This window comes from Mustela putorius, unplaced genomic scaffold (genome assembly GCF_011764305.1).
Source record: "Mustela putorius furo isolate JIRA1106 unplaced genomic scaffold, ASM1176430v1.1 tig00000174_pilon_pilon_pilon, whole genome shotgun sequence".
Lineage (NCBI taxonomy): Eukaryota > Metazoa > Chordata > Mammalia > Carnivora > Mustelidae > Mustela > Mustela putorius.
In genome coordinates this window covers 32,777,700-32,792,426 of record NW_025421304.1, presented here as the reverse complement: position 1 = coordinate 32,792,426, position 14,727 = coordinate 32,777,700, and the positions used below count along the sequence as shown (strand labels likewise).

General features: G+C 41.2%; 1 protein-coding gene across 7 annotated transcripts in view; it reads right to left on the bottom strand.

Annotated features, from left to right (window-relative positions):
• Nucleotides 1-87: 87 nt before the first annotated feature.
• ZFP1 (ZFP1 zinc finger protein) overlaps nt 88-14,727 on the bottom strand; it is a 43,268-nt gene continuing 28,628 nt past the window's right edge. For 4 of the 7 annotated variants that reach the window (XM_013057015.2, XM_013057016.2, XM_013057017.2 and 1 more), the window contains 2 exons: nt 4,387-4,538; nt 88-2,997 (listed from right to left, as the gene is read on the bottom strand). In XM_013057015.2, coding sequence (XP_012912469.1) covers nt 1,922-2,997; nt 4,387-4,537 — 1,227 coding nt within the window. In that variant the 5' untranslated portion in view covers nt 4,538 and the 3' untranslated portion in view covers nt 88-1,921. Of the gene's footprint in view, nt 2,998-4,386; nt 4,539-4,593; nt 4,972-14,727 lie in introns of those variants that run through there. The other 3 variants (XM_013057018.2, XM_004753996.3, XM_045076309.1) reach the window with 2 other exon arrangements.

The window sequence follows — 14,727 nt, the reverse complement described above, 5'->3', positions numbered from 1 at the left end:
AACATTTTCCACTAGACTCCATGATATTTAGAACTTATTATCCAGGATCATAAAATCATACAAATACACACAGACACACATATACTTAGATCTTTATTTTAAAAATGTGGTGTACACACACAAATGCTCTCTCCCCTTTTCCTCTCCCCCCCCCTTCTCTTCATCTGATCTGGAGGCATTTGCTCCTACACATTCTTTTCCATGGATACCATCCAGCCATGGTACATTTTTACTGCAGCTTATTCAATCATTCTCTTTCTGATGGTCACTCACATTGTTTCCTTTTTTTGTCCTTATCAAAAAATACAATATACATTGATAAACATATAATCTTAAGTACTGGCACTTTGTTGTCTTAGGGATAGAGTCCCAGGAGTGAGACTCCGGGACTGAAGTGTAGGTGTATTCTTAATGTTAAAAGTCACACTTGACACATTTCTAACAGTGGTGTATGAAATGAATCTTCTCCCCTGCTTCCTTGTTGGTAGTAGACAAGATGACAATTTAGAAAGACAAGAGATTTCCTGGACTATAGCTGTTCTGGTAAATCTGTTCAGAAAGTCTCTCACACTCCTACAGATTTGCACACATCAGTGACATTCAGGAACAAGGAAGACACAAGGCCAGTTATAGTTGCCAGTGACAAATCTGGTGTGTGATTTATGACAGATCAGGAGAGAAACTTGGGAATTTGAAATCAATACTAAGATGGTGTGCCTCTGAGTTATGCGAAAAGCTGTTTAGGTTAATTGTTAAACATATGGAGAGATCACCGAAAAGTCTAACTTCTAAGGTGTTTGTGAACCTTTAAAGGCAAGGCTTAACTTCTACTCAACTTCCGAAGGGAGATATTTTCGGTAGGTGACCATGAAACTCAGGGAGCGGAAATGCCTCCTTTAAACAGAATGTGGCAAGAATGCATTTCTAAAGTGTGTTGTGCACATGGACATTTTAAAAAGCAGTAAGACACTTACTGACAGTTTCTTACATTTTTTCTCTAAGTCTCTAAAATGTAACATCTGCGAACCACATACACATCCTACTTTTTTGTAAGACAATTTGTAAAATATTAGGAGAAATAGGGAAACGCACAAAGAAAAGTACACGTAGTTTCTGGGTTATACACTATGTTGAACGACATGCATCTGGAGTAAACACCTGCACGGCAGCTGCACACCAGCGATGGCGCCACGTGGGCTGGGGCCCGGGGTGCCGGCCCGCCGAGCTCCTGCACTCTCCCAATCCGCTCTTGATGGTCGCTCACTGACCTACTGATGGGAAGAATGCTTTCCAGCAACCCCAGAAGCAAGTTAAAACTTGAACGTTGTCTTCGGTTTATGGAAGAGGCAGCAGGACAAGGATCGCAGACCGACGCTCCAGGGCAGCGAGGAGGAGAGAACAGCGGCCGTACGCCACAGAGACGGTCACCTGTTTCACGTGGAATGCGTACGGGCTTGGAAAGGTACTGAAAAACACACAATGTTTAGCATGGAAAATCTTACTTGTGCCCCTACTGTCAGAGGACAAGAATCTCAAACTCCCAGTGACTGTGTCAGATTTACAGGTGTAGACCCAAGATAGGATCACACATAACCACTAAATTCCTAAGGTACTGATCCTTGACGCTGCTGCCCAGAATATTTCATTCTTGAGTAATTCAAGACTTAACAAAACTCACTGTAATACAAGTGAGCATGTCTGTTTACACTTGCTGTAAGCTGCTAGATATTCTTTAGCTGGGCATCACCACTAACTTCTGGTGTAACACTGTACGGAGGGGACCCTGTTTTTACACATTTTTCGACGTGCCGGACCGTAGCTCACTGTGAATTTCCATGTTCCTTCAGTACCTTCGTGCGGTTTCTCCCGCGCGGGAAGGGCTGTGGTGGGAGGGCTTGCCACGGGCCCGGGGGCCGCAGTGTCAGGCCTTTTCCGCCAGGTGAACTCTTTGATGGACGCTGAGGCGGGATTTCCTGCTGAAGGCCTTCCCACATTCCGAACACTCGTACGGTTTCTCTCCTGTATGGATCCGCAAATGTAATCGAAGGGTTGACCTCTGGCTGAAGGTTTTGCCACATTCGGTACATTCATAGGGTTTCTCCCCCGTATGAGTTCTCATGTGGATGATGAGTTGAGAGTTCTGGATAAAGGACTTCCCACACTCACTGCACTCATAGCGCTTCTCCCCGGTGTGAATTTTCTGATGTATAATGAGGTTGGATTTCTTGAAGAAGGTTTTTGCACATTCATTACACTCATAGGGTCGTTCTCCCGTGTGAATTCTCTGGTGTGTAGTAAGTTCAAATTTCTGGGCAAATGTCTTGCCACAATCGCTGCATTCGTAGGGCTTCTTCTCCATATGTGCTCTCTGGTGGACGATGAGGTTTGACTGGTGGGTGAAGGCTTTTCCACATTCAATACATTCAAAGGGTTTCTCCCCTGTGTGAATCCTTTGATGTTTAATGAGGTTTGCCTTATGGGAGAAGGTTTTCTTACATACATTACATTCATAAGGTTTTTCTCCAGTGTGTATTCTCTTGTGACTAATAAGGAGTGACTTAAAGGAGAAAGCCTTGTCACAGTAATTACAAATAAAAGGTTGTACCAAATTTCTTATTTTCTGATGTTTAAAAATGCCTTCTTTAAAGACTTTTCCACTTTTGTTATATTCGGAGTACTCTAATCCATTATGGGTTTTCTCTTGCTTCAGACAGAGGAGTGCTTTCCCAAATCCATTGCACTCATCAGGTCTCTTTCTTATGTAGCTTCGATTATTATTAATTAAGTCTGAATTTGTTTTCAAAGTTTTTTCATATAAGTCGTATTTATAGGGTACTTGCCTTAAAGAAACAAAATCTGTGCTCAGATTAAATGTTTTTCCGAAGAGACTACCTCTTTCCTCCATTGGGGTTTGGTTCTTAAAAATGATAAACGGCCTCGCCTGCTCATCGGGGCCGCTGCGGTCCCGCTCCATCTGGTCGTCGGCCTTCCACACCTCTAGGAAAGAGCACGTGAGGACAACGTTAGAGAACGGAAGTGTGAGGCTGCCTCTTGAGTGTGGGATCCAGTCTTCCAGTATTAGAATCTCCAATGCAAATTCTACCTAGTTCTTAAGCTTTGAAATACAAAAGCCCTTGGCAAAAAAAAAAAAGTAGAAACTGGCAATGGATGTAAGTAGCCTTGACAGTAAAAAACAAAGAGCACCGAACAGGGCACAAACGATGTGGGAAGGCTGGCAAATCTGGGGGGGGGCAAAGGAGATCAAGAATTGTCCTTAAGGACACCGAACAGTTAGCACAGATGAAGATGTTAAGGAAAAAAGGCCAAACTGATCTGAGTTTAGCTCCGCTTAGGCTCTGAATGATTGTGGGCTGCTCATCTCTGCCACTTAACTTCCTAGAGCCAACACTTCTCGCAGGTCTGCAGAGCGGACAGTGCTGCAAAGATTCACATCTCTTTACTTTTGCAAGTGGATGACAAGATCCAGAACTCCTATTTTGTAGGAAATAAAATTAATCCAAGAGTCCCATATCCTTGAGACAATCATTTTTATCCTACTATGTTTAATTTCTTCTCTAAACCCATCTTGTCCCTGCTTTAATTTGAAAGAAATCTTAAGGATCAGATTTATTCCCTTGACCTACACCTGAAATAACCTTTATTTTCATCTGTGTGTTCCTGATTATTCCTGACTCTTGTGATCATTCCTGACTCTTGTGATCCTGCTGCCATTTGCGTCTAGGACAAAGATATCACCCTTATGCTAAAAAAATTTTTTTTTAAAAATTCCTTACGTTTATTATACCAATTCCAAGACCTAAAATACCAAAGTCACCATTCTGGCAAACTGAGAATACTAATCACAAAGGTTTAGGACAGGTTAGGCAAATGCCAAGAGTGAGGGAAAAATGCAAAAGTTTTGCAGGGACAGACTGGTAGTTGGAGGTATGATTCTGAGATCTGAACAATACAGGTCATCTGGTCTTGGCCATCTCTAATGGTTTGGAAACCTGAAAAACTGATTCTTAAAAAATGTTTTAAAGTATTTCAACCCATTCATAATTCCTAGGATATTACTTCCACTGGCTTCTGATTCTCCTTCCCTCTTTTGCCATCTTCCTTAGAAATTTGTGAACTGGCAATTGTTCATATGCTCTCTATTCTTCTCTTCCTGTAGCCTGAAAATCACATCTGATTTGATATCAGATAACTGCTAATGGAACATAGCCCGGACTTCAGAAATCTCCAAAATAAAGAAGGCACAGCTTAACAGTCTGCTCTCTCATGGCTAAACAACTGGAGCCCAAGGCCAAAACCACTCAGAAATTCAGATACTCAAGAGTTTTTGGTAATGGACACTGAACTGCACCAGAAAGAGGCCCTTACCCACTGACAGTAAGTTGCTGTAATTCTCCAGCATCACATCCATGTACAGGATCCTCTGGGAGGGGTCCAGCTGCTCCCATTCCTCCTGAGTGAAGTCCACAGTCACATCCGTGAATGAAACAGATTCCTGAAATGGCATATTGCTATTCATTCTGAAATGACCAACATTTGGTAATGTAGAAAGGATATGTGAAAACTTACTCTCACCTTGTTATAAAACAGTCATTCACCATGAAAATGTATGTAGAACACCAACTATAGATCTTCACGGTTTTGTCATATTTCCAAAAAAATTTTTTATAATAGAGCATTTATTTAGATTCCCTTATACCTCCAGCACTATCACATCTGACAGGCATCTAAGATTAATAAAACACTGTTCTCTGAAAATGTGTATACGGAGATAAATGCGTAAATATGCAGTATTTAGTGTTACTAGAGCAGAGCAGAGTTGATGCTCATATAGGTACTTCTGTGGTATCAAACCAGACAGTATTAAAGAATTAATTAGGGCGCCTGGGTGGCTCAGTGGGTTAAAGCCTCTGTCTTCGGCTCAGGTCATGATCCCAGGGTCCTGGGATCGAGCCCCGCATCGGGCTCTCTGCTTGGCAGGGAGCCTGCTTCCCTTCCTCTCTCTGCCTCCTTGTGATCTCTGTCTGTAATATAAATAAATAAAATCTTAAAAAAAAAAAAAAAAAGAAAGTAAAATGTTAGGCATAACCTACAAATGGGATCAAATACTTGCAAATCATCTGATAAGGGGTTAATATCCCAATATACAAAGAACTCCTTGAGGATGTGGAGAAAAGGGAATCCCAGTGCACTGTTTGTGGTAATGCAAACTGGTGCGGCCACTAAGAAAGCCAGTGGGAAGCTGCCTCCAGAAGCAGAACCACCTCCTGATCCAGCACTTCCACCTGTGAGTGTTTATCCAGAGAAAACAAAAACACTCGCTTGAAAAGCTACGTGCAGGGCGCCTGGGTGTCTGCCTCTGGCTCATGCCATGATCTCAGGATACTAGGACAGAGTCCAGCACTGGGCCCCCTGCTCAGCAGGAAGTCTGCGTCTCCCTCTGCCCAGCCCCCCGCCACTCGTGCATGTACTCTCTCCCCCAAAAATAAATCTTAAGAGAAAAGGAAAAAAAAAGATACATGCACTCCCACGTTCACTGCCACCTTATTTACAACAGCCAAGATATAAAAACAACCTCCATGTCCAAGGCTTGACGAATGGAAAAGGAAATGTGGCACATACATACAATGGACTATTATTACTCAGACATAAGAGAAAATCTGGTCCCTTGTGACAACATGGATGGATTCTGAGAGTATCATGTGAAGCAAAATAAGTCACAAAAAGACAAATACTGTATCACCTCACCTGTATGTAGAATCTAAAACCTCCCGAAACAACCAAGCTCACTGATACAGAGAACAGACTGGCTGCCAGAGTGGAGGGTGGGAACTGGGCAAAGCGGGGGGTCAAAAGGTACAAACTTCCAATTATTAGACAAGACGTGCGGATGGCATGTGCAGCACAGTGACATGAGTTAGCAATACTATACTGCGTACTTGAAAACTGTTGAGTTCTCGTCACAAGAAAAAAATTACAACATGTATTGGTGATGGATGTTTACCAGACTCACTGAGGTGATCATTGAGCAATATATGCCAGTATCAAACCATTACACTGTACCCATGCAACAGTCCTATGTCATTATACCTCAAATACAAATTTTTTTAAAAATGTTCACAGTCCCATTTTACATTAAGAGCCCAAAGACAAACGTTCATCAACAGTAGACTGATTTTCTGTGTCTATTAGAACTGAGTCCTATAAAGCAGTGAAAATGAATTAATTCCAGCTACACAGGGAAGATTCCATAAGAGCTTCAAGAATCTGGGTAACTTCTATTTCTTGGCCTGAATGGTGGCTATAGAGATTTTATTAACCTACATCCACGTGGCCAGGTGACAGGTACAATAACTTTCGGATGGCCGCCAGACCAGCAAGGGGGATAAGCCTCTGGCACATTACATTGACTCAAGTTACAGGAATTTATTTTGTAAACAAGGTTTTTTCTTTTCAAGATTTTATTTCAGAGCGCGAGAGAGTGCATACAAGGCACGAGATGAAAAGAGCACAAGCAGGCAGAGAGGCAGAGGCAGAGGAAGCAGCAGCCCCCACGGAGCAAGGAACCTGATGCAGAATTCAATCCCAGGACCCGGGCATCATGACCCAAGGGCAGATGCCTAACCATCTGAGCCACTCGGGTGCCCCGAAGGAACTATGACTTAGAAAGGACTCTAACATCCAATGTGAAAATACTTTTTTTTTCTCTCAGTGCCATTTTCCATACGTATACAAACAACTCAAAAAACTGTTGATAAAACACAATTCTGATACCACAGCATTAAAAGGTACATCAAACATGACTGACTTCAAAGACTTGCCAAGACAGTATAGTTTCCATCTGGAATGAATCTGGTGTTCTGGGGAGAAAGCCGATGGCCATGAGTAGAGGTGCGCCGAGCATACTTGACATCCAGAGCCGACCATTTTTTACTACCCCTTCTTCAACTCTTCAAACTGTTAGATCTTCCTGGACTTACGATGTGGGGTTACATCCTGATAAACCCACCACAATGTGAAAACACTGTAAGCTGAAAATGCATCTAGTCCACCTAACCCACTGAACAGTGGAGCTTAGCCTACTGTAAACATCAGAACACTGATGTTAGCGGACAAGTACACAAAATCATCTAATTCAAAGCCTATTTTATAATAAAGCATTGAATATTTCATGTAATTTACTGAATTCTGTACTGAAAATGATAAAACAGAATGATTGATTGGGGTGCAGAATGGTTTTAAGTATATTGGTTGTTTACCTTCTTGACTGTGTAGCTGACAGGGAGCTGTGGTCTGCGGCCGCTGCCCAGCATCACAAGTATATGCTACCATGTACCCTTAAGCCAAGAAAAGTTCAAAATTCCAAGTACAGTTTCTACCGAATGCATACTGCCTTCACAACATTGTAAGGTAAAAGAAATCATGAACAATCTCATGCTGGGGACTGTCTGTACATCTAAACTGTCACCTCCCAATTTACTTTTGAGTACAAGAATCTTCTTTAACCTATGCACATTCTATTCTGAATCTTTCATCTTCAGTTATGACCTTTGATTCCTTCGGCTTCTGTGATTCTTCCTGTCCGTGCCCCTCTTAGATCATACCTCCAAAATCTAGATTACACTTGTCCCCATCTTTAAAAGCCTTGCCCTACTGACTTCTCACCGTCTCTCATTGATAATTCCTAGCCTTGGGAAAAGTTGTAAGAAAAAAACGACATGAAGGTCTGAGTACTACAAATGACTTAGTTATGCTGCATACCTTTGCAGGTAGCCTCATCAGCATTATTTCATGACACCGTCTAGGATTCTTTAGCCACTTGGCAGGGGCAGAGAATGCAGGCGGTGGGTCAGTGCCTGAGATCAAGGCCATGGAGGGTCAACAATCATAGTGCCAACATTTTCTCAGTAGTAAAAACTTATTCCTTTATCATATCACTTCTGAAATTACAGTTCACATAACAGAATCACTAGGAAATTTCCAAGGGACTAAATTAAGTACTAGGGACACAAAACACAAGATCAGTCTTCATCCGGATAGGCAAGCTAGAGAACCCGTCAAGTTCTTTCTTTGCCTACTGTTTCCACTGCCACCCCAATTATTACAAAAGCCTCTTATTTTCTGCCTCCCCTTATTCTCATTTACCCCACATTCTACAGCTAACATCATTTCCCTAAAGAATAGTTCTAGTACACGATTACCTTGGGTAGACACAATCATTCCTTACCCACTGAAAACTAATAAACAATGACTAGTTCAGTATTCAACATCATTCAAATTTTTGTTCCATCCCTCTTTCCCATGGCTCTCCTCTCCATGCAAAGATCCTTCCGGTAGGATCACATCCTACATCACTTCGATGTGATCCTTCCATACTGTGAGTCCCTGATTGGTTTTAAATCCTGGGTATTTTGTTTCTATCTCTTGTGGCAATTTTGCCTTGCTTTCTTTTTGTTAAATGTGTTTTATTCCTTCCATTATCCCTCCTAGATGCTAAAATTTTTTAGACCAGAAATTGTACCTTGCTCATCTTTATATTCCTGTTAGCACAAAGTACATAAGTATATGTCAGGCACAAACAAACAAAATAATGCTGAGTTGAATGGAGTATTCAACTTTGGTTTTCATTATCTTCTTCTTCCTAAGGAGACATGCCACATAATTCCTACAGCAACATCCTAAGTAGCAAGCCAAAATAACAGAGCATCTCAGTTGTTCATACTCAGATTATATAAAGATTTTGGTACTACACGGGGAACCCTAATATCTGGCTCATTTTCCTGAGATGTCATGCTCCAGTATGCTTGTCTCTTCATTAAAAGTGTGTTATTCAGTTTGTAATCTACATGATTCCTAGATCAATTCTGGCTTTATTTGTACTTGGCCGTATATTTGATCTAGGTATCAGTTTTACTAGTGGTTAGTCAGCTTTTCGGCATCCAGGATATGATCACTACATTCATGGAGTAAGTGTCAGTGAAATCACCACATTTTCAGCATCATGTAAGTAGAGACATACAATATGACTCATCACCCAGGCATAAGTCATGGGCTACGTAACCTCTCACAAAAGAAAGGAACAGCACAGAGTAAAATTGCACAGGAAAAAAAAAAAAAGTGTTTAGAAAAGATGCTTTAAAAGTATGTAACTGGATTTAACAGCAGGTTAGACACTTCTAGAAAGTGATGAGAAAACTGGATCAGTAAGGGTCAGTAAGGAATCTAGACCAAAATGGAGGAAGAATAAAGGATGGGCAACATATCGAAAAGACTAAAAGATCCATGGGACAAACTAAAAAGGCCTAATATACTTGCAGTTGGGAGTCCCAGTATAAGAGGCAAAACGCAACAGAAACAATACTTGAAGACACAGTGGCTTACTTGGATTTTTCCAAAACAGCTCACACATCAGAACACTGAACACCATTAACCCCAAGAAGAACAAATAAAAAGAAAATCACATTTATTCACATCATAAAACTGCTAACAATCCCAGAGAAAAAAGATGTACTGTCTACAAAGGCACAATAAAACCAACAGCTGACTTTTCAACAGAAACAATGTAAGCCAGAAAACAGAATATCACCAAGGTACTGAAGATACTAGACATTGAGTTGACAAATTTTCTATAAAGGAAAATAGTAAATTTTCCTCAAAATAGTAAATTTCCTTTCTATAAAGGAAAATAGTAAATGTTTTCAATTCTGCAGGCCACATGTAGTCTTAACTACAACCAATCAAGTCTGCCACTGTACCACGACAACAGGCACAGGAAGTATGTAAACAAATGGGCATGGCTGTGTTCCAATAAAACTTGATTTATGGACACGGAAATGGGAATTTCATACAATTTTCATACCATAAGATACTATTCTTTTGGTTTTTTTCCCTAGCCATTAAAGGAATGTAAAACCACTTTTACTTGTGGGTCATACAAAAAGAAGGCTGAAGGGCATTTGGCTCATGGCATTAGTTTAACAACCTGATCTAAAATGATGGTTACTGGGCGCCTGGGTGGCTTACTCATCAAGCCTCTGCCTTCGGCTCGGGTCATGATCCCAGGGTCCTGGGATCGAGCCCCGCATCGGGCTCCCTGCTTGGTGGGAGGCCTACTCCCACTCCCTCTCTCACTCCCTCTGCTTGTGTTCTCTCTCTCGCTATGTCTCTGTCAAATAAATAAATAAAATCTTAAAAAAAAAATGATGGTTATTGGGGCACCTGGGTGGCTCAGCCATTAAGCGTCTGCCTTCAGCTCAGGTCATGATCCCAGGGTCTTGGGATTGAGCCCCACATCAGGCTCCCTGCTTAGTGGGGAGACCACTCCCCCTGCTTGTGTTCCCTCTCTCTGTCAAATATATAAATTTAAAAATATCTAAAAAAAAATGATGGCTCCTAAATAATAAATGTCAGGTAAATGTTAGGTATTTTTTTTTTAAGATTTTTATTTATTTATTTGACAGAGAGAAATCACAAGTAGATGGAGAGGCAGGCAGAGAGAGAGAGAGGGAAGCAGGCTCCCTGCTGAGCAGAGAGCCCGATGCGGGACTCGATCCCAGGACCCTGAGATCATGACCTGAGCCGAAAGCAGCGGCTTAACCCACTGAGCCACCCAGGCGTCCCAGGTATTTTTACTACTATAAAATGATATGAACCATAAAGAGGACAGTTAAATCTATTAAGAGTCAGTTGAATGCAAAAAGCATCAAGAAGCAAATAAGAGAGCAAAATATGTTGTTAAAATAAGTGTATAAAGGATGTGGGAAGGAGGTTTTAAGTAATTAGCTGAAACTAATTTTTGGATTCCAGCAATCTGGGAGTTGTAGCAGAAAGTATTGTGTGTGGGGAGAAAATATAAATTGTAACTAACGTCTTAAACTTTGTTAAATATAAGCATCAAGGGGCACCTGAGCGGCTCAGTGGGTTAAAGCTTCTGCCTTCGGCTCAGGTCATGATCCCAGGGTCCTGGGATCGAGCCCCGAATCAGGCTCTCTGCTCAGCAGGGAGCCTGCTTCCCTTCCTCTCTCTCTGCCTGCCTCTTTGCCTACTTGTGATCTCTGTCCAAAAAAAAAAAAGTACTCAAAGAATGCTCCAGGGAATCCATCAGGTCCTGGCCTCTTGTTTTTAGGGAGGCTTTTGATCACTGCTTCAATTTCGTTACTAGATATTAATCTATTCAAGTTGTCAATTTCCCCCTGATTCAGTTTTGGAAGTTTATAGGTTTCTAGGAATGCATCCATTTCATCTAGGTTGCTTAACTTATTGGCATATAATTGTTGATGATAATTTCTAATGATTGTTTCTATTTCCTTGGTGTTAGTCATGATCTCTCCCTAAACATTCAAAGAAGAAATAATACCTATTTACCTGAGGCTGTTTCAAAAAATAGAAATGGAAGGAAAACTTCCAGACTTTTTCTATGAAGCCAGCATTACCCTGATCCCTAAACCAGGCAAAGACCCCACCAAAAGAGAGAATTTCAGACCAATATTCCTGATGAATATGGATGCCAAGACTCTCAACAAGATCCTAGCTAATAGGATCCAACAGTGCATTAAAAAGATTATCCACCATGACCAGGTGGGATTTATCCATGGGATGCAAGGGTGGTTCAACATTCACAAATCAATCAATGTGAGGGAACAAATCAGTAAGAGAGAAGAACCACATGATACTCTCAGTTGATACAAAAAAAGCATTTGACAAGACACAGCATCCGTTCCTGATTAAAATGATTCAAAGTATAGGGACAGAGGGAACATTCCTCAACTTCATAAATTCTATCTATGAAAAACCCACAGCGAATATCATCCTCAATGGGGAAAAGCTGACAGCCTTCCCTTTGAGATCAGGAACACAACAAGGATACCCACTCTCACCACCCTTGTTCAACATAGTACTAGAAGTCCCAGCAACAGCAATCAGACAACAAAGAGAAATAAAAGGTATTCATATTGGCAATGAAGAAATCAGACTCTCTCTCTTCACAGATGACATGATACTTTATATAATGTTATAAATGTTATATATATAACATATATAAATGTTATATATATCTTTTGGGAAAACCCAAAAGACTCTACCCCCAAACTACGAGAACTCATACAGCAATTCAGTAATGTGGCAGGATACAAAATCAGTGTACAGAAGTCAGTTGCTTTCTTATTCACTAACAATGAAAATAAAGAAAGGGAAATTAGAGAATTGATTCCATTACTACAGCACTGAGAACCATAAGATACCTGGGAATAACCCAACCAAGGAGGTAAAGGATCCGTACTCAAGGGAACTACAGAACACTCATGAAAGAAACTGAAGAAGATGGGGCGTCCCTGGGGGCTTAGTGAGTTGAGCCTCTGCCTTCAGGTCAGGTCATGATCTCAGGGTCCTGGGATTGAGCCCTGTGTCAGGCTCTCTGCTCAGCAGGAAGCCTGTTTTCCCCCTCTCTCTGCCTGCCTCTCTGCCTACTTGTGATCTCTCTCTGTCAAATAAATAAAATCTTTAAAACAAAAACAAAAACAGTAGTACTGATAAGTATATTGTGTTTATTAAAAAAAAAAAAGAAATTGAAGAAGACACAAAAAGATGGAAGACCATTCTACGCACATGGATCGGAAGAATAAACATTGTTAAAATGTCTGTACTGCCTAAAGCAATCTATACTTTCAGTGCCATCCTGATCCAAATTCCACCGGCATTTTTCAAAGAACTAGAACAATCCTAAATTTGTATGGAACCAGAAGAGACGCCAAATTGCTAAGGAAATGTTGAAAAAGAAAAACAAAACTGAGGCATCACGTTGCCTGATTTCAAGCTTTACTACAAAGCTGTGATCACCAAGACAGCATGGCACTGGCACAAAAACAGACACATAGACCAGGGGAACAGAGTAGAGCCCAGATATGGACCTGCAACTCTATGATCAAATAATCTTCGACAAAGCAGGAAAAATTATACAGTGGAAGAAAGACAGCCTCTTCAATAAATGGTACTGGAAAAACTAGACAGCTATGTGTAGAAGAAGGAAACTCGACCATTATTTTACACCACACACAAAGATAAACTCGAAATGGATAAAAGACCTAAATGTGAGGCAGGAATCTATCAAAATCCTAGAGAAGAACATAGGCAGTAACCTCTTCGACACTGGCCACAACAACTTCTTTCAAGATAGGTCTCCAAAGGCAAAGGAAACAAAAACGAAAATGGAACTTTTGGGACCTCATCAAGATCAAAAACTTCTGCACAGCAAAGGAAACAGTCAACAAAACAAAGAGGCAACCCGTGGAATGGGAGAAGAGATTTGTAAATGACACTACAAAGAGCTGATATCCAAGATGTATAAAGAACTCTTCAAACTCAACACACACAAAACAGATAATCAAGTCAAAAAATGGGCAGAAGAGGTGCACCTGGGTGGCTCAGTGGGTTAAAGCCTCTGTCTTCGGCTCAGGTCATGATCCCAAGGTCCTGGGATCAAGCCCCACATCAGGTTCTCTGCTTAGCAGGGAGACTGCTTTGTCCTCTCTCTCTGCCTGCCTCTTTACCTACTTGTGATCTCTGTCAAATAAATAAATAAAATCCTAAAAAAAAAAAAAAAAAAAAGGGCAGAAGACATGAACAGACACTTCTCCAAAGAAGACATACAAATGGCTAACAGACACATGAAAAAATATTCATCATCATTAGCCATCAGGGAGTTTCAAATCAAAACCACATTGAGATACCATCTTACACCAGTTAGAATGGCCAAAATTAACAAGACAGTAAACAACAAGTGTTGGAAAGGATGTGGAGAAAGGGGAACCCTCTTATACTGTTCAAAGGAATGCAAGCTGGTACAGCCACTTTGGAAAACAGTGTAGAAATTCCTTAAGAAATTAAAAATAGGGGTGCCTGGGTGGCTCAGTGGGTTAAAGCCTCTGCCTTCGGCTCAGGTCATGATCCCAGGGTCCTGGGATCGAGCCCTCCATCGGGTTCTCTGCTCAGCAGAGAGCCTGCTTCCTCCTCTCTCTCTGCCTGCCTCTCTGCCTACTTGTGATCTCTGTCAAATAAATAAATTTAAAAAAAAAAAGAAATTAAAAATAGAGCTTCCCTATGACCCTGCAATTGCACTATTGGGTATCTACCCCAAAGATACTGATTCAGGGAAAGGAAGGGCCACCTGTACCCCAGTGTTCATAGTAGCAATGGCCAACAGTCACCAAACTGTGGAAAGAACCAAGATGCCCTTCAATGGACAAATGGAAAAGAAGATGTGGTCCATACATACAATGGAGTATTATGCTTCCATCAGAAAGGATGAATACCCAAGTTTTGTATCAAAATGAATGGGACTGGAGATTATGCTGAGTGAAATTAAGTCAAGCAGAAAGAGTCAATTATATGGTTTCACTTACTTGTGGAGCATAAGGAATAACATGGAGGACATTGGGAGATGGAGAGAAGTGAGCTGAGGGAAATTGGAGGGGGAGACAAACCATGAAATACTGTGGACTCTGAGAAACAAACTGCGGGTTTTGGAGGGAAGGGGGTAGGGGGTTGAGTGAACCGGGTGGTGGGTATTATGGAGGCATGTATTGCATGGAGCACTGGTGTGGTGCATAAAGAATGAATTCTAGAACACTGAAAAAAATAAAATTTTAGAAAATCAAAAAAATAATAAAGTACTGAAAGAGGGGCTTGGGTGGCTCAGCGGGTTAAGCCTCTGCC